The sequence below is a fragment of the Calypte anna genome, chromosome 3, assembly GCF_003957555.1.
Source record: "Calypte anna isolate BGI_N300 chromosome 3, bCalAnn1_v1.p, whole genome shotgun sequence".
Taxonomy (NCBI): Eukaryota; Metazoa; Chordata; class Aves; order Apodiformes; family Trochilidae; genus Calypte; species Calypte anna.
Window position 1 is genome coordinate 44,812,033 of NC_044246.1, and position 26,612 is coordinate 44,838,644.

The 26,612-nt window shown below is 37.9% G+C and overlaps 1 protein-coding gene across 1 annotated transcript in view; it reads right to left on the reverse strand.

The window, feature by feature from the left end:
- Positions 1–26,612, reverse strand: part of PLCB4 (phospholipase C beta 4) — a 196,212-nt gene that overhangs the window by 31,146 nt on the left and 138,454 nt on the right. The window contains exons 17-29 of the mRNA XM_030448201.1: positions 24,276–24,366; positions 23,275–23,370; positions 21,209–21,309; positions 19,528–19,563; positions 16,763–16,904; positions 16,040–16,124; positions 15,701–15,825; positions 13,838–13,889; positions 11,478–11,580; positions 9,523–9,687; positions 6,614–6,818; positions 1,682–1,770; positions 1,104–1,254 (exon numbers count right to left, since the gene is read on the reverse strand). Of these exons, the coding sequence (XP_030304061.1) occupies positions 1,104–1,254; positions 1,682–1,770; positions 6,614–6,818; positions 9,523–9,687; positions 11,478–11,580; positions 13,838–13,889; positions 15,701–15,825; positions 16,040–16,124; positions 16,763–16,904; positions 19,528–19,563; positions 21,209–21,309; positions 23,275–23,370; positions 24,276–24,366 (1,441 nt within the window). The remainder of the gene's footprint in view (positions 1–1,103; positions 1,255–1,681; positions 1,771–6,613; positions 6,819–9,522; positions 9,688–11,477; positions 11,581–13,837; positions 13,890–15,700; positions 15,826–16,039; positions 16,125–16,762; positions 16,905–19,527; positions 19,564–21,208; positions 21,310–23,274; positions 23,371–24,275; positions 24,367–26,612) is intronic.

The window sequence follows — 26,612 nt, forward strand, 5'->3', positions numbered from 1 at the left end:
TTCCTCAGAATTCTATTTTAAAACTCAGACTCATTTACTTTGTTTACTAGGCCTGACTCCATGGCAACCAGGAATTAGCTGCCAATCCCATCAAATTTCATGCCTAATTAATGCACAGTAAATCTAATACTTGCGCATCTTGGTGATGATGCACGAAATATGAAAGCACCTTGCTGAGCTTTACATCAGGAAAGAACTTTGAAAGAGTTCAGGTGTCAGAGACAACTTGGTTTATTGTTGAAAGTGACTCCTAATGGCACCTTGTTTCTTAAAGAGATTGCTTCACATGTGTGTATTCACCCATGTCTGGTTAAGTTTCAGAACAAGAGCAGCCAGTGTTACTTTTCACTTATACCAGTCCCTCTGGGCCAAGGTAGATTCTAATCTTGTGGCCCATTAAAAGAAATACTTATTGTGTTTCATTCAGTTCTACAAATTTTATGCTCACTTAATCTTCATTACCTGTAATGATATGTGAGAAACAAATAATCCCATTTGACTCCATAAAATGATTTTGTAGAGTGAATGGTGAATAGTGAGGAAAAAAATACTTATTCAGCTACAAATGAGCACATTTGATATGGATATTTTTTACAATAAACATGTCATTTCCATAATCACTCTTCCAAGCAAAAATCACACATTGAAAACATTTCTAATTGCTGGGAAATCTGCACAGAATCCAATGAATCCTAAATACTTTTAATTACCTAAATCTGCAATCCTGCCAAGGGATTTGTGGAGGGAGAAAAAAAGTAGAAGAGTTTCTGTAGAGTATACCAGAAAATAGCCATTTCTATCCATCTTCCTACAATAGATCTTCAGTAAACAACTAAAATCACACAGGGCAGTTGGCAGTAGGTATACAGCTACATAAAGAGGTCACGTTGCAAAATAAAGCTGTGTTGGCTTCATACAGCTCTTTTAGTAACATATAGCACTTAATTGCAACTACACAAAGACCATGCTCAATGGAAAAAGAAGTTACCTTCTAAAGAGAAAGAATGATTAGAACTGCGAAACTAAAACTGAGTAAGGAGTACTTCTTTGTGGCTTTCTGAATCACTTCAGAACTGAGGGATTGGCATGTGATTTTTGTCTACCTTTCTTAGCATCAGTCCCAGATCCAAACCCTGCAGTGGTGCTTGGTCGAAGTTCAGAGCTACTCTGAGGCGTTACGTTGGCTTTGGCGTTATTGGCTTTTCCTTTTCTGTCATTCTTTGAAGTGTCATTTGGTACATCAGCTATATCACTCTGGAAGAAACATTCACATCATAATAAATTAATACTTTGTTTTACCTGTAGCATAGAAGTTGGGGGTTGGGAAATTTCAGAACTTGATTACTTTAAACAGAATTAGGGAAACTGCAACATAACGTTCAAACAACAGTATACTCAGTAAAGTATTTGTAACCTATTTTAGATCTACTAAAACATGGCTCCCTCCTCATTTCCCAAAATTTCTGCTTCCAAGGGATGTGTTTGCCAAAAGTCAGTTAGTGAATGGTATTTCAGTACATGTTAACTAACATAAGCCCATGTATTTCAGAACAGGACAAAGAGGCTTATATTTGAAAAAGAGAAATGGCAAGGTAACAAGCATCAGTTGGAGAAAGACCATTTTATTTAAAACATAATATAGTATGAATATAAAGGGACTGTATCATTAAATTTGACTTACAGTTTCAATACCCATAGCTCTCATTTGGTCTGCTCTTTTTTCTGTGATAGACAGGAATTTCTTTGGATCTGATAAAGCATCCACAATATCTGTAAGTAAAAACATAATCAACACTTTATGATCTTCAGATTCATGTGGAAATTAATCTCCTGCAACAGATTTATTCGACACTTGCTATGAGCCATAGCTTCGAAAGTTAATCCAACTTTCCATAGTTAATTGGCAGGACAGAAAGAGCTCATCACCACAGCACTCCAACACACTAGGAACATGAATCAGTTTGTAATGTACCAAGGGAGTGGTATTAATCCAGGTACCTAATTTTGGGAAAAAACCACGGACTCCATCAGACTGAAGTTACCTTAATTTAATCACAGTTGAGGATATCAGAATCTGATATTAGGATGGGATCTCCTGAGTCACAAAGCACTAGCAATTTTGTTTCTTGGTTATTTGGGGGGGGGGTGCTGACTGCCTTGGGACTGCAGGGAACTGTAGAATATGCTGCAATGCTTCCTAGCCCATGAGCAGTTCCAGATGGGTAATTAAAGCAATCTGCTCTTCCTTGCCATTGTGATGCTCCATGTCTGGAACATAGCAGGCTGTGAAACAGCTTTTCTATGAACCATAATGACCAATATTTGAATCTTGCTCATGACACAGTACTATTAGAGGTACTGTAGCACTACCCAGCACCAGGCACTGTATAGATGACTGAATGTGATACATGTGCAAGCATAGGTTTAGAGAAAGACAAAGACACGTGATTACATGTATACTGAATAACTCATTTCCATGATTAATTTCAACAGTCAAAGAATTCACAAATGGCACAGGAGGCCCTCCACAGCAAGAAATTATTTTACAAATGAATCAGTATGTACAGTAATAAGGCATTCAGAGACAACAGCAGTGATTTGTTTTGACAATCCCTCTGAGGCTTTGTCATTCCATATGACAAATAAAAGGGTCACTGGTCATAGCTAATAAGTCTTCCTTGTCAGAGCACTAACTTAATAAAGGAAGTTTGGTTGCTGCAGCCTGACTCCTCATTCACTACAAGTTAATGCAGTTTTTTGGCAAGACCATTAAGAGGGCCATGGACAGCCTTTTACTTCCAGGGAAGCTCCTTCTTTGCAGGATGCTAAAAAGCCCTGGTTTGGGCTACTTATGAGTAAAAGATCAATACTTTTGTACCCTTATATTCTAAATGGTTTAATTAGCATAACAGACCATTACTTCTGCAATGAGAGTTCTGACACCTGTGGTTTTCATAACTATTTGAATTTTGCCCACATTTCATGTCATTTCTTCAGCCATTTTTCAAGTCAGCTTACATTGATGCAAGACAGACGAGCTGGTCCACTGACCAGGTCTGTAAAAATATTGAGCCCATCAACAGCTTTGGGAAGAAACTTGCTGTTCTTTTTGTACAAATGAGAGACTGGACTGTATGATCTCCCTGAAATGTTTCTCTGAAGTCACTGAATGCATTTCTCATGCAAAAAGCACAAACAGGGCTCCCATAAAAAAAAAACAAAACATAGTATTACTCTTGTCAGCTCTGTTTATCTACATGAATAAGTTGTCTCCAATAACTGTTGTAACTCAGTGACGTCTTCTGAAAATTACTTCATGTAGACAGAAACCATGTAAAATTTATTTTCAGCTATAATGATGGTCTTGTAGCTCAGCACTGACACCTTCCCCTTTTCCCAACTTAGTAATCACAGAATCACTGTCTGGTTTGGATTAGAAGGGACCTTAAAGTTCCAACCCCCCTGCACAGGCAGGGACACCTCCCACCTGTCCTTGAACACTGCCAGGGAGGGGGCAGCCACTACTTCTCTACACATCCTGTTCCAGTGTCTCATCACCCTCACAGTAAAGAATTTCTTCCTAATAAAATTTCCAAGATCCTTAGGGCAGTGAGGAAGGAACACAAACAGCATGTCTTTGTCCTTGGCATGCACTCCTCAATGAAAATCCAGGACTACCCTGTTCATGTGATGTGTCATTGGAAAATAGAACCTGATTATCACGAGCTTCAAGGTAAAAATGACTAATATGTTTGGGAGAGCAAGACCTTTGTAAATTGCATTCTTAACCATACAGGCACATCACCAAAGGCTCAGCATTTCTACAAGGGGGATGTGACTCATCACTGCTTCTCACAATGTCATTTATCCTCTGCTTATGTTTTACTTTCTCCTCAGTGAGGTAAGGTGGGGGTGAGGAATACATTTTGTAGAAGTGAGACTAAATATAAAATTAGGAAAATCACTGGAAGAGTACACTACTTAGGATTCTAGCCCCTAATCTCAGTAGCTATGCACTATGTATAGACTTCTAGTATAGAAACTTCTCTTTGGAGAAAGTTATTTCATTTGCATTAATTTGTATCAGTACTGTGCTTTATTTGGAACATAATGCAAATAAACTACAAGAAATTACCATGTTATATGAAAAACAATATTATGCATCTTTTAAAGCCTACAATGCATCAAGCATTGCAGTTATTATTCAGAGCAAATTTTTAAATCTTAATCATACAGGTTAAAAAAAAGGGCAACTATTGAATCGGGCTATACTTTCCTACCTGTTTGCTAAAATAACCATGGTGATCCTAATGATAGCTCATAAAACCGTGAGATATTAACTGCAGATGATAAGTAATTAAAAATACATGCCAAGAGAATACTAATGACTCCATCTGACTGTCAAAAGTTATTTCCCAGTTGTTCATCACTCTGTTTTTTCTCTATCAATGACACATGAGACACATTGAATCTGGGAAGGGAGAGGAGAACAAATAATTTAACTCATTTAGTTGATGTTAACATGGAGTATGTTTTCCCCACACTGACAGTAAACTATGACAACCAATCTCTCATTCTAGTTTTACAGTAATCATATTGTTACTTAGGGGTAGTAACATTTCTGTATGTCCTCTACCAGATAAACTGCCTCTACTAACGCTAAGAATGCAGTAGATCAGCCTGTACATAATCTGCAACTGTACATAATCTGAACTGTACATAATCTGCAAATTCCAAACTGGTGTTCAAGTTCTCTTTGAAAAACATGTCTTTCACTTCTGAATTTGCACACTGCAGTTTAAAGAAAATAACAAAAACCTTTCTCCCCCTGTGACCAGGTAGCAGCTTGAGCCACCTCAAACTCTGCTAAGTTTAATTTCTACTCTTGGAAAAACTGGGCTGTCATTCAGAAAAACATCAATTCCCACATCAGAATCATGCCCCCCGTAGTACAGAAAATATTTTAACTGAGTAAATTACTGTCAAAAGCTCAAGTTTAGGAAAGAATAAAAGCACATGCTTAAATACGTCTCTGAGATTCATGGTTCAACTACTGCCTCAAGAATCCCAAGCTTAGAGCAGAACCTTACATTTGTCTTGAGAAAAATGTTTTGAGATTAAATTCTATAGATGAAACATGCTGCTTAAGGGCACGGTAGGGCCCTGAGACCTGTGGCAAAACTCCATCTGACTTGCTAGCAACCTTGATTTCCCATAAGAACAACACAAACACTTTTTTTCCATGGTATACATTTAGTGGAGACTAGGCTTGTTCATTTTTCTGAAGTCTGGATTAATACCAGCATATAGAGTCCTAGAGATACATTATCTAATATATTAAGTAAGTCTTCTCTGTGTCCAGTTTGTACTATGGAAATTAGTCAGAGAATCATAGTAATTCTTTGCATATATATCAGATCTGAAATAATTTTTGCAAAAAGGAAAAAAATTATCATTTTTAACCAATCAATTCTAAGGTGTACTTTATTTGCTGCAGAGTCAGAGCACTAATGTTTAATATAGTTTCTATTTTAGAATTTCAAATGGTTTGTGTGGTTTTTAATGCACTTAGTGAATTTTTCAGTTCTGCACTGCAGAAAACATTTCCCAGAGGTACACCCTCAGGGTGAACTTACATGTTACACTGATAAAGGTGGTATAATGATTATTCTCAGCTGTCTGTCCATCCACATGTGGCAATTTGCCACCACTCAGTATAAATGACTATGGCCCTGCCAAACATCATGGAAATGGTTCACATTAAGAACAACTTCCCTGAGAACCTAGGAACAATGAAAACACACTAAAACCATGTAAAATTAAGATAGAAAAATGCAGACAGGTTTTCCATGCTAAATGCTTTCACACTTTTAACAATACTCCAATATTCTTTAGAATGCAGAAGTAGATTTGTTTGAAAAAAACACATCTAAATTCTGCATCGATTGTTTATACTTACAGGCCAAATCATGCAGCTAAAATACATTATAACCTTAAAAATACTTATGTCAGAAAAAATATAATTTAAAAAATCAAATCATATAATAACCAAATGGTTTGGGTTGGAAGGGACATAAAGATTAGCTAGTTCTAACTCCTCTGCATGGGCAGGGACACCTCTCACCAGATCAGGTTGCTCCAAGCCCCATCCAACCTGGCCTTGAATACTTCCAGGGAGGGGGCATCAACAGCCACCCTGGGCAACCTATGTGAGTGTCTCACCACCCTCATAGTGAAGAACTTTTTCCTAATGTCTAACCTAATGCTACCCTCTTACAGTTTAAAGTCATTATCTCTTGTCCTATTGCTACATGCCCTTGTAAAAAGAATTTTCCTAAAATGTTCATAGAGCAAATCAGTTTGAACTATTTTTTTAGCTTATTGTCATTTAATAGATGCATGCAATTGTCATCAACACTGAGGCAGGCACTTGGTCTGAAAACTGCTTTCTTAACTGAATATGCAGGGTTTCCAAGGGATTAAAATATGAAATCTTCCCAGTCCTTCAGCGTTGGGTGTCAACTTCTGGATGGTATACTGACACCACAGTACTGCAGTACTTACACACCAACACCCAAGGTCTACAGCACATTGAGAATCAGGTTAAGCTCACCTCCAAAACCGTCAGGCACATATGTTTTAAGCACAATGTTGCAGAAAACTGTTGGAAGAGAGAGTGGTTTGTTGCCCTCATTCCGAAGGGAAATGTGTCTGTAACCTGCTTGCAGACCATCCAGAGGAAGGATCCTCTGACCAATCAACTTATTATTGTCATCATACACTGCTATTCTCAGGACAGCAAGATCAGGAAGAATAACCTGTAAAGTCATAAAATGAAGAAATTCAGTAACTCAAATACAGTAGCACCCTTCCCACCTCCCATGTTTGAACAATTCAGTTCATATTCCAGAATCGGGCTATCATCATTGTCAGATTGTCATTCCCTGCACGCTCCACACTTTAAGATGAATCTTTCCTAGAAAAGCTTTTACATAATGGGTAGGTTTCAGAATACACAAATCCTGTAGCTTACACTAGCTAACTATTTTGAAAATTATTTTTCACTACTGAAGACGAGTGCCATGGATAAGGCAGGTAAACAGTACCTGGGAAATTATAGATATAGTGACAACTGAAGGGCAGGCAGTGCTGAATGACAGAAAGATGGGACTTGGGGTGTATCTGAAAGGGCAGTGAAGAACAGAAAGACTGAAACCACAAAGCTGATGGGGATGTGTGCTGAACTATGGGTTCTGCAAAGGGAAGAAGCAGACAGAGGAAGGCAAAAGGAGAGGGTGACAGACCTGCGAAATGGGGTGTTGCCAGCAGAGGTGGGGGTGCTGTGCTTACAACACAGAAGGTGCAAGTTACACACGGTGGGCAGTGATACTGGCAGCTAACTGCAGCTGTCAGGCCACATCTGGACCGAACAAAACAGTAATCAAAAAATCCCCTTCCTTCCCTGGAACAAGGTACTGCCTGTGTGCACGGCACAGGGTGGGACAGACATCTTAACCTCTGCCACTGTCTTCCCATTTTTTGTCTACCTGCCTCTATTGGTTGATGCTTACAGGAAAAAAAAAAGATCTAGACAAAATTGTGTCTATTATCTCCCTTAGCCTTCCTCTCTGCCAGTTTCATTTCCAGTCTTAGAGGTCACAAAATAAAATATGCTTTTGATCTCTGAGCCCACCACAGCTAGTCACTGATATTCTGCTCTACTTGTTTACAACAGCACTCCAGCACAGGTTCCCCTGAGCCCTCACCCCATCTTCCCCCCTACACAACAGTGGCAACACAAAATTTGGGTTGACTGAAGCTGTACTTTAATTAAAATAAAAACAAGAAAACATGATAGAAGAACAATCAAACACATTACCTGAGATTAAACATCAGTTTGAAGAGAACACTGTAACCCAAGTAGGGCAGGTAAGACCTGTCCTCTACAGGTCACAGATCAGCACATTTTCATTACATAATGGGCTCAGATAAAGATTTGTTAGGGAGCAGAAGTGGGGACTAAGAATTTTATCATTCTCTCTCCATTATTTATTCTATAGTATCCTGGTCTGCATTTCCACCCTCATGACATTTTAGCACTGTGCACCTCACACCTTCATTTCCTCCAGCTAGAGGAAGTGTTCCTGCTGTATTTATGCCACTCATCTTCTTGGTCATCAGTGGATGTCTTCATTACAATGCTAAGCCTGACATGACGGGGGTCTTGGTTAACTCACAGTATGAGATATTCAAGAGAATGTACTATCCTGTAATCATTCATTGCAAACTAGAGCAGAAAGTCTGAGTAGTATTTGCATTAGCTACTGCATTCGTGCCATGATGCCCCCCGTTTTTAGACTGAAGCTGCGTGCACCTTATAGTCTATGGGCCTCTTGATTTAAGAAGTTGGAAAGCAGCAGATGCTGGCCATATGTTCAGCAAGCCATGGACAACATGGTTATCTGTCACTGTAACTAAGCATCTTCCCCTGTGCCTCCTCACACGCAGAGCAAAAACTCTTGAAGCCACACTTATTCCAGAATATGTATGCATCCAGAAAAACCTTTTGCATTAATCGCATTTCTATTAAAACCTGGTTATGCTGGTAAAAAAGCAGATTATGTGTGCAATATACCCAAGTGTGAAGTCACTCGGCCAAGTCACTTAGGAATAAAAGAGAAACAATTTTGCATGACAACAAAACAGGTGTATGCAAAACAGACGTTATCAAAGACAGCACTGCTAACACACATAGTCTGGATGAAACTCCAGGTGACAGGAAAAAAAAATATATGTGTCTGTATCACATATATAAAGACTGATAGAAAAAACTGAACACAGATGACTGATCTCTCTCTGTTACCATAACAAGAAAAAAGGTTTGCTTTTCTTTTTTTATTAAAAAAAATAAAGAAAAAGGTACATGATGCACATGGACTACTGAAGGAGGGAGCTGGCAACATGCCTAAGGAACACAGCACCCTTCCAACTTTTCCATGTAATAACATTGACCTTTGCTTTGGATGCAGTATCTCACCTGCCCTCTGGGCTGAAGGAACAGTGCAAGAAAGCAGCCACTGCCAGGGCAGGAAAGAAGAAATCTCCAAGGAATGATGGTGTCCACCAGCGGGGGCTCATTCTGAGCAGACTGCATACCTTGAACACAGGCATGGCCATGGAGGAGGTGGCTACCTCCCAGTGGGAGGAGGAAGCAAAGGGGAGGGAAAAGCCAAACAGAAACAAACAAACAAAAAAATCATGTGACAGCTACAGAGGTTATCCATTAGAAAAAGAAAACAAAGCAAAATTTTTAAAAAGCCACACAAACAACCTCTTGAAAGCTTGTTTCAGCTTCAGATTGTTTACTGTAGTAAACAGGAACCCTACAAACCCTTTTTCATGGGAGCAGTACTTATTCATGTGAGCAGTCAGGCTGAAGCAGGGAGAGGTGGCTCAAGTGACCAAGGATGCTCATGCACAGAAGGGCAGGCAGTCACAAGCTGCATTTTCCAAATGTCCTACCTTTCGAAATACAAATGATTCTTCATTGTAAACAGGGTTCAGGCCATTGTTCATCACCATGCGTGTTCGAAATTCTTTACGTATCGTGTCCGTGGGTAAACCATACATATCCACTTCTACATACGTACCAATTTTTTTGTCTGATAAGAACTGACCAGATATTACCTGTTACATAGTAACAGAGTAGTAAGGAAGAGCAATACAAAGCACACAGCATTTTATGAATACTGCAAATATTGGGGGTTTTCCTATTGACAATATTGGGTTTTTTCTAGTGGCTTTTTCTATCTGAAAAATGCTTTATACAGAACAGATACATTTATTTCATCATATGAAAATGGTATCTTTAGTTCTAAAACTGCACCTCTTTGGATACTTTTGTGATAAGACCTTAAGTATATCTTTAATTTTAAATGACTGCACTAATGGTGCTTTGGTATAAACAGTTGTAAGTCAGTCAGCCCAGTTAGCAGATGTCTCACTGATGTGTTCATTATGCTAGTAAAAAACTGTGAATGAAACAACCTGAAGGGACATGCTATTCTGAACTTTAAACTTTTTGTCCAGAAGCATAGTCACCTATCATATGTCTTGACCATGAAGAAGTTAAAGGAAGCTATTGCTCTGCGTTTGCTTAAGTGAAGGTTTTAAGCTAACCACACATCAGTCTAACTCCATACTCTGTGTTATTAATGCAGGATGCTGGAAAAGCAAGTAAACAAAACCCCCACATAATTCTTCTATATTGTTATATTATGTATTTGAAGACTTGTTGAAATTGTACTCCAAGTCAAGACTACTAAATCTAGGTACAACAGGTGATTACTCCAGAGAAAAATTTTATTCCATTAGGATGATCTACTACTTAAAAATACAGCTAATGTATTGCTATCACTAATTACTATGATGAAAGGGAGGAAGAAAAAAAATGAAACCATTTCAGAGATCTGGTTAATTTCATGTCCTTTTCTTTTAATGATCAAACATTCTTCCAGGGAACATTCTGAAACATTTGTTCCAGGGAACAAATCTGAAATTATGTGGCTGAAGGGTACCATCAGACCACTCAAATCCTTCATAAAAGAATTTTTAAAGAATTTTTAAATAGTTTTAGTCATACAAGAAGAGCAAGTGACAAAAATTACATGATCTGAGAATGAACTCTAGTGATATTTAGAACTTATGTTCTTACCACCAGATCCCTCTTCCTTCTTGGAGGGATTGTTCTGCCAATAACATTAAAGAAAAACAACATCGCTAAAAAAGTTTTGTTCTTCTGAAGATGCAAATGAAACTTAAATGGATCCTTGTTCAGAGATAGTTTGAAATTTTTGTGCTGCACATAGAAAGCAACAAATGAAAGCTCAAGTCTTCTGTTAAGCGGCATGTAAGGTATGTGAGCAAAAACTATAGTATCAACTCACAAAACAAGTTTTACAATTACCATCCTCCTTTCAAAATACACGCTATCAAATTGCAACACAAATTTTATGGACTTTGGTACTCATAGTTAATTTAAAAGTATGGATCTTAATCACATGAACCATTTTTCTCTACTCATTTTGAAAACATCCTGTCATGCGTGACTGTATTCCTCCTTGCTCTCTGGTGACAAGTGATTTTGTATAACTGTCCACAGAAATGAGCTATACTCATTCATTTATTTGTATGCAGTGATGAAGCTTTAAAAAAAACCCAAAACATAAGGGGGTCTAAAATGCAATGAAAATCCATAACAAGCCATTTCTAATTATACCATGTTGCACTCTGATCAAGTAAACATCAATGTATTGGCCAGAATTAAAAAAAAAAAAACAAACAATGGAAACAAATAGAGGATATCTACAAAATAAAAAAAAAATTTCTCATTTTCTGTGGATATTCTATTTCTGTTGACATTTTAATGTGATTTTAGATGCGATAAGATGACAGGAGTTTTTCCATTGCTTATTTACCTGAACAGAACACGTTGCAGCAATTACTCCATCTACAGGAGTTTCAGAGAAAGGGTCAAAAGTTCGATCTGGTCTTCGCATGAAATCTGGCTTAAGTAAGTACCTTATTATCAGAAAAAGAACAAGAAAATTATTTCCTGTGGAAAATAAAATTGTATTAAATACAAATAAAGTTGATGTTCTAGCTTTAAACAGTGAAGCCTCCTGTATCATTGTAAAATAGACTCCCATTCTAGCCACTAGTGTGAGGAAGTAAAAGGAAATGATAGAGCTGTCTAGAATAAAGTTAATTTTAATTCTGAATTACCAGATACTGAGAGAACAAACCAAACATGGATTTCAAGAAGAAAATAAAAATCGTATGACCAAGGACATTTTAAAATAATTCAGTGCTACAGTTTAAAAGTACAGATAGTTATCATATAACAAAACCTAGTTGCTCTCATTTGTTTTAGTTTTTAAACACTGGAGAAATAAAGAAGACCTATTTGAATTTTATTTTTTTTTAAATGAAGCAAAGCCATAGATTCAAGATTCATACAATAAATTTCAGCTTGAAGCTAATTTTTCCATTTTGGTTATAAAACCTTGGGGGAAACAGCTGGTAATGTCAGTGCTGACAGATTGTTAATTATAGTAGCATGAAAGGTACTACCATAATCACACTTACAATACATCTCTGAGGACTATACACTGGATCAACATATCAATGAAGCTGAAACATGCTCTGATGAATCAAAACACAAGGATTCTGCCATCAAAATAAAATAGCAGAATAGCACAGAAATACTGTACTACACATGATCAGGGTTCTCTTCCACTGGTGGAAGGAAATGTTTAACTGAAGTTAACTTGCTAGTTCTGCAGCCCTGACAGACAATAGCTGCTAAAATATAATTTCTTATCCATCCTAAGTCTCTCTAGTGAATCACTGTACACAGTGTTATAAAGGCCTACATTAATTTCAGAAATTATTAAAAAATGCTGGAAAATTTTGAATGGAAAGGATGTCAATTGTTTTCTCCCATTTTTTTCTTAAAACGGCTTCTGTTTAGGAACGTAATATTTCTAATTTTTCTTACATTATAAATGTGTGTGATTTCATAATTATTTATAAATTTAAAGTTGGTTATGGGCAGAAGGGAACTATCAGAAATATTCTTAGCCTCTGTTTTAGGCCTGCTGCAATAAAAAATGCTGAAGCTGGAGAGACTCAATCATGCTTCACCATCACAAAAACTAAATCAAATTAAAAAGGAATACAGACAGAAGGAAATGTAATTTTTTATTTTCATTGTCCTGTGTGTTTTCTGTGACTGAAACCACATCACATTTCAAATGCATATTAAAAATATTGCACTATATTACTGCATGCCATAAAGCTGACATAAGAATCAAGTAATTTAGTTGGCAATGAGACCTGTCCTTCAGAGCATTTTGCAAGAGTGAATATATGCTCTTTTACTAAGCTTGTAGGTCAAACAAGGAAGAAGTCATACTCTGCCATAAAAAAAGATTTGATCATTTCTGTCAGAATAACAAAGCCAGAAAAAAACCCCATCTCCATCAAACGCAGTGTCTGTCTCTGAAGAGTTCACAACTGAAATAAAGGCATGGAGTGGCAAAGTGCTACGTTGCCCATTCAGCAGATGAGGAATTTCACCAAACTTCATCATCTATTTTTTTTTTTTTTTCAGAATAGTATTTGCATTAGCAAAACAGTTGTTTCTTCCCAGGATGAGTTTGTAGATCTTTATTTGTTTCTGAACTATTATTTCTTACATCAAACTTCTCCTTTCTCTGGATGTTAATGACCAGCCTATCTTATTGAAGTATAAACTCAACATTTGAGAAAAATCAATCAGCATCACCTGAGTGTTCTTTTCCATGCAAAAATTGTGAGCAAGAACTTGAGACATGAAACACTTCAGTGTTCTCTGTAAAATCTATTCTCAAAATAAAGTACACAGATAAAAAAAAATGTTCCCTATGTATTAAGATCCAACCTGCCCAAGTAAAGTCAGCAGTTCTGTGAACTACACAATATATCTTCATTCTTAGGCATATCTTCTAAGGAAGATCAAGATCAGAAGAAGATCAGATGTATTTAAATAACTGTGTGTGTTATTCATGATACTTTGCCCACCAAGCCTCTTTAAAAACAGAGAATAATTAAAACGTGTATTCATCACAATAACACTTTACTTGGGATAATTGTCTCTGAATTTTTCTAATTTTTACTCTTCACCTAGTACCCCATTTTTCTTTTGTAACACATAATTAATAGTGACAAAAAATTATTAAAACCATAGTAAAGAATTCTAATACATCCTGACAACAGTTTAAATCCTATCACTCACCCGCATGATCCATTATATTCAAATTTTCCTTGATTCAATTGCATTGCTAAATCTGTCAAGAGAGAAAAAAATGACTTTCCTTCTGAATAATGCAGATCATGAACAATCCTTTTTAGAAAAGAAAAGAACACTGTCCAGAATAATCAGTTTAGATGAAAATTTAATATAATGCATATAAAACACATACATGTAAGAAATAAAAGGAAACAACAGGGAAACTTCAGATTTCTTCACAGCATTAAGAGCTTCATCAACCAAGCTGTAATCTATGGTATGCTTAGAAAACAGCCTCTCCCTGAATTCAATCATACCCAGCAGGCAGAGAAGCATCAGACTGTGGTCATGTCCAGTGCCTGGGATAGAATTTCCATCATCTAACGTTTGGTATTTACAGTCTCCATTCCCACTAGTGATCTAGAACCACTTTGAATAAAGGAGGGACACAGGCACTTTAACAGTGCAATGGAGGCAAATGTATAAAATATACTAGATGAGACATCCTAGAAGTATGTATTTCTCAAAATGACCACAGGCAACCACCTCCAGTGAAGGTGTCTGTACCCTGGTATCTCAGAGAATTCTCCAATCCAACTCTCTCCCAGAAATTTCCAAAAATAAACTGGTTTTCTCCAGGTTTCCAGTCACACTAGAATATATCCTTGCTTAGCAATAACAGGTATTTCTTTTTGTCCAACAGACTCTGCCTTCAAATGAGAACAAAATCTTTTCCACATATTCTCCATGACACAAAAGGCAAGATTCTCATATACTCATATGAGTTACTATTCGTGTAACTGGGAAGCCTTAACTTTTAGTTCCTCAATTATTCTTCAGTCTGACAGCACAGTTGTATCATATAATACAGAAAAGCTGCTCACTTTCAGTACTACAATTAGCACTTAATTTGCAAAATAAAGGGATTGAGAATGACATCCAGTGGGTAGAGGCAGTATTGGGAGCAGAGTGAAATTTATATATCTGCTCCAACCTCCAACTTGTGTCTAATGCAGTGCTGTACAGGCAGTGTATCCCAGAACAGCTTGGTTTTGCAGTTCACAGTACCAAAGACAGTGTTCAAGGGGGATATAAAAAGAATGAAAAAAGACTGAAGGAAAAAAAAAAAAAAAAAAGACCACAAAAGCACTGTTATAACTAGAAAAAGAAACTGGAAAACAGTCATTCCTAGATTAATTAAAAAAACAAAAAAAACCCACCACAAACAAAATAACCCAACGAAACAACAAACAAAAAACCCACAAACAAAACAAAGAAAAAACCCCTGCAATCTACAAAACAACAAAATACCCTGCCCTGTATGTTATACCTCCATCGAAGAGGAAAACAGGAACCATACATCTCCCTTCAGTTTAGGCTGTGGAGAGGCATTTACATTCCCTGGCATCATTCTCTCAGCTGGGATCTCAGACCCCATTATCTAATGCCAAACATGACTCTTTTAAATGTTCTAGAAATGCATTTGGCACATAATCATTACTTTTTACCATCTTTGTACACTTCTTCATCTTTACTCTGGAGACATGCACCCAACTATGCCAAGGCTATGTTTTGTGAAAACAGTCATTTCCCTGTAATTAAAAATTTTTATTAACAAAACATTATCATTTATGTGAGAAGTTTCAGTACTGTGTTATTTTTCCATGAAAGGGGACTGAATTCTCCTTCTATTTATGGCTTTTTTTTATTGCTCCTTTTCTTATGCTTCCCTAATTCTACCCCACTGTATTATTTAGCCATATGTCTGTTTCCTGAAAAAAATGCCAGAAGCAAATCCATGGCATCTGTTTGAGAGTTCCTACCCAAGCCATTTTTTAGAATTGAGGTTCACTGGTCGTTGCTGCCTACCTGGGGTCTGATAGTTCAGTGAGACCATCTGGCAGCCAGCGTTCCAGAAAATTTGAGGCATGTAATTACTGGAATCCACTCGGCCTCCCTTCGGGTATATCCGACTCATTTGTCGTTTATTATAACTGCATCATTCATCAAGGAAAAATGAAATAAAAACATCATAGAAATGTATGGTCATATCCTGGTATGTTAATACATTTCTTAAATTCATCTTACTATTGCTCATCCTTTGAGCTACTGTCCTATTTCCTTTATAGACATTGAACACTGTTAGAAAGGTATACTTGTTTCTTTGTAGCAGTAGTAGAAAAGTGGTAGGAGGAGGTGAAAGGATACTTCACAAACTCAATGGCATGGGTCTTCAAATACCCTAGTCCAACTGATTCATTGAAAGAGGACATATTATGATGAATATTACGTTCTAGAAAGAAAAAACAAGACATCTTGAAACACTCTTGTAATAACCAACCCCAATTCAAAATCATGCACTGTATGTAATACCAGGATATAGCAAATTCTGGTCTGCTTTCTCATTCTTTGTCACTCATAGACTCAGATTATACTGATAAGAAATGTCATTATATTTCTGACTTGCCATTTACTTTCACTTCCTGGGAAATCAACAAAATTCATTTTTTGTTTAGGGCAAAATTGTTGCTCAGGCCTGTGCTATGTGGATACTTAAGGTAAAACAACATGATAAATGGTCTAGTGTGCAACCTGAAAGCATCAGCTATATGCTAACCACTCTGACAATCACACCCACCTCACTTCACAGAAAGATGAAATACAAAACACAGTTTAGTTGGAAAGGCCTATAGAATATACTCAACCTCAACAGCTTCTTATTCTTCCAGTAATTTAGTGACTCCATGTGGATGACCAATGGAATAACATGCTAGCTTTACACTGAAGGAAACAGGGATCTAAAAATATACCAATGAGTGATGCTAAACTCTAGAGTGTCTTATGCCACTTCTAAACTCAGCAAATGTAGAGATTAAAAAAAAGTACCTAGAATAAGCAAACACTTTTATTTCATTCAACCTTTTATGTTACCTTCTGCTACATCGAAACCTTGAAATTTTACAGGTTGAGCATAGTTGACCATTGTTGATAAATATGGATGTATATTGGTTGTGGCACCTACATATTTGTAAGATGCCATCCATGCTTGTTCATCTTCCACAGTTACTAAGCCCTGAAAACACATTAAAAAGAATAATCACTATTTGTGTGTGCAAACACCATAGTAGGAATTTTCAAATGTGATACAAAATTATACCTAGATCTGCAGAGGGTTAAAGAAAGTGCAAATTAATACAAGTGGGAATTTAATGTCACAAATTAAAATTTATTACTGCTATATGCATCAAACACTCTCAATGTTACAGGATGCATGCAGGAGGACTGATGATGCAGATGCTTTGCAGTGGGAAAATATGTGATGTTAGTAGGATAACTTTGAGTTAAAAGATAAATATTGCAACAGACTGAAAAATGGTGGGAGAAAATGATTTAGCTGTGCCAAATGAATTAATAAGAACTGTCATTTAATATGTATTTTCTTGTGGCAATAATGGTGGGGTAGTACTTGGTACACTTGGTGCTGGGAAGCCCCTTCTCAACATCAAAACATAAATTGGTTCAATTACTAATCTTCACTAATAAAAGCAGACCAAAATACAGCAATTCCAACCCTCACTGGACAAACAGATATCACAAACCCAACAAAAGACAGAGAACTCATGTCCCTGGTCACTTAAAACAACAAAAAATCTGAATCCATCATTCACATAAAGAGGTACTGTATTTATAACAAAACTTCAGAAGTTTCTACAAGATTTCATATGCTAGAAACCCACAACAGGAAGAGTGTGACATGTAACTCTTCCAGTCCAACATTTTCCTTACCCTAAACCAGTTTGAAACACATTCTTTTCACTGAAAGAAATGAAAGAATAAGAAAAACCTCTGTAAATCTAAGCTATCTCCGCAAGGCTCATTGCTCTTTGCATTTTTCCCCACAAACACTTTTGCTTATTCTCCTACCCATGAAGTAGATACCCCACCCAAAATCTAACCTACTGTAAGCTAACAGTGAAGTTCTGCATGTACTAAGCATATTTAAAAAATTCATACAGCACAGCTTTTTATTTTTTACTAGAAAGTTCCCCATTACTGTGTCAGGAAATAGTGAATAACAGGGAGCACTGCAAAGTCATTTCTCCAGCAGAAAGCCTCAGCATTAAAGCAGAAGAATGAAGTTCACAGTGCCTGTACTACTGCAACTCATTTACTCAGGAGATAAAAAAATAGAAATGTGAAATTATTTGCCAGTATTTTGGGGCATGTACCCACCATATAGTGCAAATAGATTTAAAAAAAAATTAATTCCACGTGAAGTGAAACAATTTTTGCCTTGATATAAGACAATTATAATCTCAAGAAATGTCCTTTTCTGACTGCACAGAATAGCTGAGTTATCAGAATCAGTCCAAATCTGGGTTTAGGTGAATTTTACACTGAATAAAACTTGCAGTAAACTTGAAATCAAGTTTCATGACTTGGTGGTCATTTTAATGCTGACCACCAGGGCTCAACCCAACTGCTTTTCAGGAATATGCATACTGAGGATTCACAGCTGTGTTCCCTAAATATGCCGAATGGTACTTGCCTTTATTGGTATAATACAGGCATCTTTTTGTTAGTAGGTCAATATTTGTTAACAAAGCTTAGATCACATTAAGGCCAAATTTCTTCAAAGGAACTAGTCCTTTCCAATGTCTTCATTTTTGGAAGGCTGATAGACCATCTTCTAAAAAGGTTCTTCAGTGTGTCTTTTGCTGACTGCTCAGAATTGCTAAATATATTTTACTATCTTGCTCTACAAACATCTAAGTAATGAATTGCAGTGCAAAGGAAGTCAAAAGGGTTTCTGCATGCCTTAGTGCCAAGGCAGTAGTGCCTTTCAGACTACAGCTGTATGACTGTATTACTGACACACTAGCTCTAACATAATGTTCTAAGATAATTTATCTTATTTACTTGCAGATGCATAATTTGTGAGTACATGGGCTATAGTCTTTGCAGTAGTCCTAACTTTAAAAATATGAAATAGAAAGGAGTAAGGATGGAATGCTTCTTGAAGCCTCTGGATACATAGGAATGGTCATGTGAACACATCACCCTTTTAGAGGCTAGAGAAAACAGTGGGGAAGAGTTAATATCTGTTGGTTAATTACACCTTCCCACCCCTCCAAAAAAGATGCAGAATCCACTTAGTAAACAACACAGGCTGAAACAAAGTGTGGTTAGGAAGAGGAGCAGCTTTAATGAAAGAAGAGAGGGAAGGAAAAGAGCAGAAGGAGGTGGGAAGAGTGTTAAAGAAGGGATTCCTGGGAAAAGATAAATGCAGAAGTCCCAACGGAAAGCAAAAGGAGGAAAAAAAGAGAGGAAAACAAAGTGAAGTCAGGGTAAGGGAAGAGGAAAAAGAATAAGCAGGGATGATGCATCTCAACACCATTCAAAGACCTGCAGTTTCCGACTGCATGACATTTGAGACCAAAGATCAGGCATTTCTAAGCAGGCAGATGTTATGCACTCCTGTCTACCCCCAAATTTTCTGACAACCCTAACCCCAGTATAACACTACAGCAGAAGAAACTCTAGAGGAGAAAAGGAGGCAGAGTCGCTTTCAAAACAACTCTGTAGGTGTAGTGAAACTCTGCATGAGGTTGTTAAACCACTAAAAATGCATGGTAAGTAAAATGTATGTCATATATAAAGCAATAAAACAAACTACATAACATCCTATGTGTCACCTTTTTATTGTTTTCTTGCTCAGAATCTTCAACGGCCTAAGGGAAAAAAATATATATACATTACCCAAAGAAAAAGCAATTGGAAACACAGCAAGGAAAAAAAAAATCTTCAAAAAGTTAATGTGTTTAGCAAAAAGTATACTTTTCTGTGTGGAAGGTGGAAAAATATGCATTTTTTTTCAAATATGGATATATACAAGATATGAAATTCAACAGCTGGCTAGCAATTGGAATAGGAGGAAGGATGTCAGACACTTAAGCCCAAACCATTGCTATCACTAGATGCTGGGGACAGGGTGTTTCAGGAAAGCATGAAAGAATGACACATCCAGACAGCACAAAAGATAGGCTGATCTGGATATGCAAACTGTCAAGGTTCTGAAAACTTAAAGAGTTAAGACTACTGTAAACTGTACTTCAGGTGTCCACATTTGGAAAAGGTCTAAGGACACAATTTGCAATGGGACAGAGTCTGCCATCTGTCTTCAACTAGAAGCCGTTGTGACTGAGAATCTTAGAAGGGTAAATGTTGACTTGTCACTGAATGTAAATTCCTAAAGTATAAGGATCATGTCACCAATCACCAAAGAAGCAGAGAAGGTACCCAAGGGTATATGCTGAGAATGAGTAAATAATCTGGAAAACAAAACAAACCAAAACACAAAAAACCCCACCAAACCAACACCAAAACACTCAGGTAGTAAAGCACCTGCTGAAATGGTAAGTGAAACCAGCCCTAGAACAAAGACATGAAATAATCCTTCAGTAAGAGGATTAATAAAAGTCCTGAAGAAGCAAAGATGTTGATTTGAAGCAATACAAAGAAGGCAGGTCTGATGTCTCAGTGATACTACTAGAGACACACTGCCAATGGCACTCTGTGCTATGAAGGATGCTCCATACCTACACTTCTATCTGGAGTAAGATCCAAAGGCAGCCAGGCATGAGAGATGAAGTGGCCAAAATATTTGAGAGAGAAGCACAATACGAGAAGATATCATAGCACTCACAGGAGAGCAGCAATAATATATTCTGTGCCTGAGTGCCCTTAGCTTTGAATAAAAATATTCTGTACCTAAGTGCTGTCAAGTATTAGTCATGTCGACTGATACAATGTACTAAACAGGTACTAATGAAATGAAGTGGACTCTTACTCTGTCTGCCAGCTGGCCCTCTGGTACCCTACTGCCCTACCACCCCACTAGTGAATGAGCATCCTATTTTGCCTTCACTGCTGCAGGTGGAAGGGAGAACCTACCCTAAGAGTGAGCAATAAAAAATGACTGAGGCAACCCCTATGATGAAGACACAGGACGCAGCTTTGCAAAAAAACTGAGGAAAGAGTACTCCACCTCATACTAGTGCTCTGTAACTGAGATGCAAACTATAATAACAGAGGAAGGAGCAGGAAACTGCTATCTGTCTTTAAATAGTATATTTGATCATGTCCCCCACTTGTATATGTTAACTTAAGAACTGATTCTGTTTCCTCAATGAGTATTCTACCTTAGCAAGCAGAGAGTATTTTTGGCTACAGAATTTTGTCTTCTCATGAACCTAAAGGTTAGGAATCTGGTGAAGATCTCAGGTTTGACTCTTTCCACAACATGTGCTGTGATGCTTCCACAAAACAGAGTATCTTTTCCAAACTTTTCCAAAGAAATATAAGAATCAATCCCACCTTTTTGACACTGATGGCAACAGCTTCCTTTTGACTGTAATCATCTACAGTAAGGTCACTTCCAAATTTGTACTCTGGATGAGCTTCTTCTTCCTGGTCAGCTGCACAGAAAAGAAAAAGAATCAGTGCAAAAAACACAGCAACTGCAGCTCTTGTGAGCAATGAAACAAATGAAAATTGCATACACAGTTTTGGTTTGGGCATTTTTAAAAAACAGAAATAAACCCCAGCGTTTTAGACTTCCAACCATTAGCAGTAAGTAACAGTGAAGACATGAGATTCTTACAGCTTTGTCATGGCTAGGAATAGAAATTTTATTTAGTGTATTTTGGAAGGAATCAGTAAAGTGTTTAGCAAAATTCTAAAAAAATCCAGTAGGCTTTGAGAAATAACAAGACATGAAACCAGAGTTCTTTAAATAAAGGTGAAAAAAGTTGCTGGTGTCCAGGATTCTCATGTGCTCTGTTAGAGTCTTCTTATAGTCTTCCCAGTTATAGCAAATAATTTTCATTTGCTTTTAAGGCGATTTTCCATTAGTGTACTCAAAGAATTTAAAAAGTTCTCTTACAAATACACAGTCATTAATCATCTAATTCATATGGCTTTAAACAATACTTTTAGAAAATACTTTTTGAAGTCTCTTGGCAGTCTAGCACATAATTAGAGACAAGCATTCCATTGGAAATGAGACAGCAAAACAACAGAATCTCCTCTGTGCTCCTTGCTCACCTGAAGAGTAACACTGAGAGACCTCTCAAAAAAGCCTTTATACTTCAGTCTTTGTCAGCATTCCAAGTACAGATAGCAGATTCAGATCACAAAGAATATCTTTCACGGAAGCTCTCCTGACAGCAATAGAAGTGGCTTTGTGCTAGTAAAAAAAATATAATTCAAGGAGAGGACCGAGGGGCAGACTCAAGTGGGACATTTGGTATGACAGAGGTAAGAAGCTAGTACCTTGGTACAGATGTTTGCAGGCAGTGCATGATCTACCTCTTCTGAAAGTGGACATTTACAACAGCATTGCTGATACCAGTTGGGATAGAGTTAATCTCCTTTATAGTGGGTAGGAAGGGCTGAATTTGTACTGAAAACAGTGTTGGCTATGCAGAGATTTTCTCCTCACCACACCAGCAAGTAGGCTGGGGGTGCACAAGAAGTTGGGAGGGGACACAGTTGGGGCAGCTGACCCCAACTGACCAAAGGGATATTCCACACCATATGATGTTATGATCATTGTATAAAGCTAGGGAAAGAAAGAGGAGGGGGACATTTGGAGTGATGGTGGTTGTCTTCCCAAGTAATTGTTGCACATGATGCTGCTTTCCTGGAGATGGTTGAAAACCCACCTGCTTTGTTTATGCAGGTAGCTTTTGCTTTACCTATTCATCTGTCTTGATCTCAACCCATGAGGTTTATCACTGTTACTCTTCTGATTTTCTCCCACACCCCACCAGAGGGGAGTGAGCTGTGTGGTGCTTAGTTGCTGGAAGGCACTAAACCATGACAAACAGACAAGGTGAATCACACCCCAGATATGTCTTTCTCTGTTAGCCATAAACACATTCCACATCACTGGCTTAGACTGAGATGTTTGCACTGAAGAAATCTGAAATTTGGAAAGAAAGGTCCTATCGTTCGTTTTAACTTTAAAAAGTATAATGCAATGATACAACCTGATGTTGGCACAAGTATTAAAAATAACAACAAAATCTGCTTTCTAAACAAAGTTCACAGCTTCTCAGTCTCTCTCTCACACATGCAGTGAAAATCTGACTTGATTGCTCCAATATGACTTCTGAACAGTAAGTGCAAGATAAAAATTGCCACTAGTACCACCAATGGACCTCACATTCCTACGACAGCCTGCCACAAAGTGAGAAGCAGTTGTGGTATGTATCTGAGATGAAACAGTAAGGCTGTATAAATGGTCCTACACTGAGCTCAGATTTACTGCTATTGCCACAGACTGTAGGCATGTGGGTAACATGCATATTAGCTGCTCATGCCAGCCTGCTGATTTGCCACAGACAGTGTCTGAGAGCCCTTCTTTATGAAATACTCACCACTTTCTATTTCTTCTTCATTATCATCCTCTAGGATATTTACAGGAGCAGCAGTTTCCCCAGCCTCCATCATCTTTTTCAGAGCATCAAGCTGTTCTGTTAGTAAGAAAAATAAAAATACATTAGTTATGATGCAAACAGTTCGTAGCACAAAAAATTATTAAGAATAATCATAAACTAACCACTGATCCCAAAAGATACTTTTATAAAGAGAGTTCTCTAAGATTAAGTCTTCAGTTGACAATAAAACTTTACAGAGTAAGAGCACTCCTAAACATACTTTGTTGTTAGACCTGAAAAATGGTCAATAAGGGCTGTGTCTAAAGCTTACTGAAGAAAACTGGACTTCAGAGGTCTTTGGAGCAAGCACGTTACTCCTTCAAAGAATAAATAGACCTCTACCTCTTTGGTGCTTGATCTATGCAAACAGAGGTAAAGTGCTTGGATTTTCAGTTGTGTTCCTATGTGCATCTCAGTTAAGACAGTAGAAAAACATTCATGTATGACTGAAGCCAGTGGGAGGTCTGTCTTCTTTGAATGGAGAAGGATGAGGGTTTATCATGATAGCTATAGTGGAAAGTAATACATCAACATTATTTTTACTGAGACAAGATAAATATCAGGACTGGCAACAATAGCAATAACAGCAATTTGAAATTCCATTTCATTTTATGCTCATCCTGGAAAAACACAGAAAGGCAAACATACCAGTATAGGCAGAATTTACATAAGATTCTATCAGTGTTATATTTTAGCTCAACCAGCAATATGACTAAAGTTCCAGGATTACATTACCAGGTCTATCTAGGCCTATGCTGCATGCTAATATCAAGGCCTAGACTCTGATACTCACATGAAATACAAGGGCAAAGTGTCACTTACACATAACTTGTAATCTCCCAACACTGAAGTACAAGCAACTTGGAAAACTCAACAAGCAAAATCTATTGGTATCTATCTGGAGTTCTGCTTAATGTAACACTTGACAGGTTTTTACTTACTTTTTTCTACTTCAGGTTTCAGCCTTTTATTCTTTATGAGAATCTTTCTTTTGAGGTCATTGGGAGAAGGTAAAGCTTTACCTGGATCAAGCTGTAAAATAATTTAAAGAAAAGCCTTATTAACAGCTATCTGGCCTCTTTGTATCCCTTCCTGGGATTCTGATTTAAGTCAATTGTAAGGGGCAGTGAACAAGCAGTGCCAGGTCAGGCACAGCCCTGGGAGATAGTGTGACTGCAGTAACATTGTCTCCTCTGCTTTCTCCCTACCCAGTGGGAATGAGGAGCTCAGGTAAATCGTTTTGGCTGAAGCCAGAACATTGCTCTGCAACCTCACCTTCTCAGCTGCACTGGTCAAAACATCTCCCTCTCTCTCTCCTGCCTAGAAGTGGGCATGTGACCTGCAATTCTTCATTAGAGGGCTTCCTACTTACTTTCTCTCCCTGAGGTTCACACGAAGTTCAAGTCACAGTTTAGCCCATTATCATTTGATCTCTAAATAAGTCACCTTTTATGGTCCCTTCAAGCTGTAATAATGCAAGTGAGGCAGCCCTCACACGCATACAGAGTAGAAATGGGTTGGAAATGGTGAATGGAAAACTGCCAAGTCCTTAGCTAGGTAATGAGGACTATTTTTGCATAGTAGGGCTACAGGGTCACATCTTCTGTGTTTGCAAATGGGAAGTTTCACATACACAAGGTAGTACTACTAAAAGATCTGTTCTAATTTGGGGAAGACAAAAAATATTAGAGAAAAGAGAAAAAATATTAGAGAAAAGAGAAAAAGTACAGAATCCTCTGACTTAAGGCCTATGACATCAGTCAGACTAAGAAACAAGAGATCTGGGTATAGTAATTAGCACCTTCTCCACCTCAGGCTTGCCAAGAATATTATGCAAGGAGTTACTACTATATTGGACTGTGATTTCCAGTGAACTGTGGCAGAGGAGCAGCAGATATTTCCAGGGCCACTAAAAATTATTGGAAGAAATATTCAGATATTCTTATCCTAAAATCCAACTCTGGACTACAAAGATTCAGCATTCTAGATGAAGAAACAAAAAACCAAAACACTATGACTTGAAACCAAATAACACCAGCAGAGGTGACAAATATCCCAGCAAAAAAAAAAAAAACCCAAACAAATCAACCCAACCCAACCCGACAAGAACGACTGCAAACCTCCTTGCAGATAGTTAAGACTATCCTCAACCACCAGGCTAGCTCAGCCATGGGAGTTTCAGAGTGTTGGATGAAAAGACGAGTTTGTGAGAGCGCTTAGGTAGTAATGCCACTAGATGTCAGTGCCGCAGAGCTTATTTATCCCCGGGCTTCCAGGATACCAGTCTGCAACATACCCAAGCACCGGGCATACATAGCTGGATGCCCATTTGGTCAAATACTTGCTTTTCCTTAAAACCAAATCTGTTTCAGCCAGTGCTTTGTCTCTCAAGTCTGCCATCCTCAGCTAATTAAGGTCTCAGAAACCAAGCACTCACAAAACACACATTTAGAGTTCCTCCTGTCACCTCTGCAACATTTGCTTTGTGATTCTCCCCTGAGAAGGAATGGACACTAAACACAGCAGGATCAGCAGGGCTACAGAGGGCAGGCAGCTGAGACCTAATACTGGGTGCTGGGGTAGTAGCATGGCAGCCTTTGGCCAGCTATGGTTTAGTCTTGCTTAAAAGTTGCTGGAAGCTGTCAAATGTGAGGAATGTGGCAAGATGCTAGATATATTACGGGGGAACAGTCCAGATTTATTCCTCTGGAATGCATTTTTCAGGGAAACAACATGATATTCACCAGGCCTTTTGTGTTCCTGCACCATGCAAGGGAAGCCAAGAAAAGCATAGCACTAGAGATGATAATACCAGGAGGTCCCTTTGCAGGGGCCACATGGACAGGACCTGAAAGGTTAAGGCAGAGTCCTCCTTGCTGTGGTTCCCCAGGCACTAAAGAGCATCTGAAGGTTCTGGGTGCCTGCTGGCAGACAGTGAGCATGTTGCCCAGGACAGTAAGGAAGGCCTGGAAGAGCAGCTGCAAATACCAGGTAACAAGCTATTAAAGTCTCAAATATTGTGTTTGTGAAGCAGTGGCTGTTATTGTTTCCTGCCACACAGGAGAGTGAAGTGCATGCAGCTCACAGTGCACTTGATGGTCTGAACGAACTGCGGGGAACTCTTTGTGCTTAATTTAATACATAATGCAGTAGTGGGAGCCCCCTAGACTGTGGGACCTGATCTGGAGCATGAAGCATGCAAAGTGTAGCTGAAAGAAGAATTTTCCTCAGCTGAGACCATGCAATTTATAATTAATTTTTTTTTTACCAGTGACTGG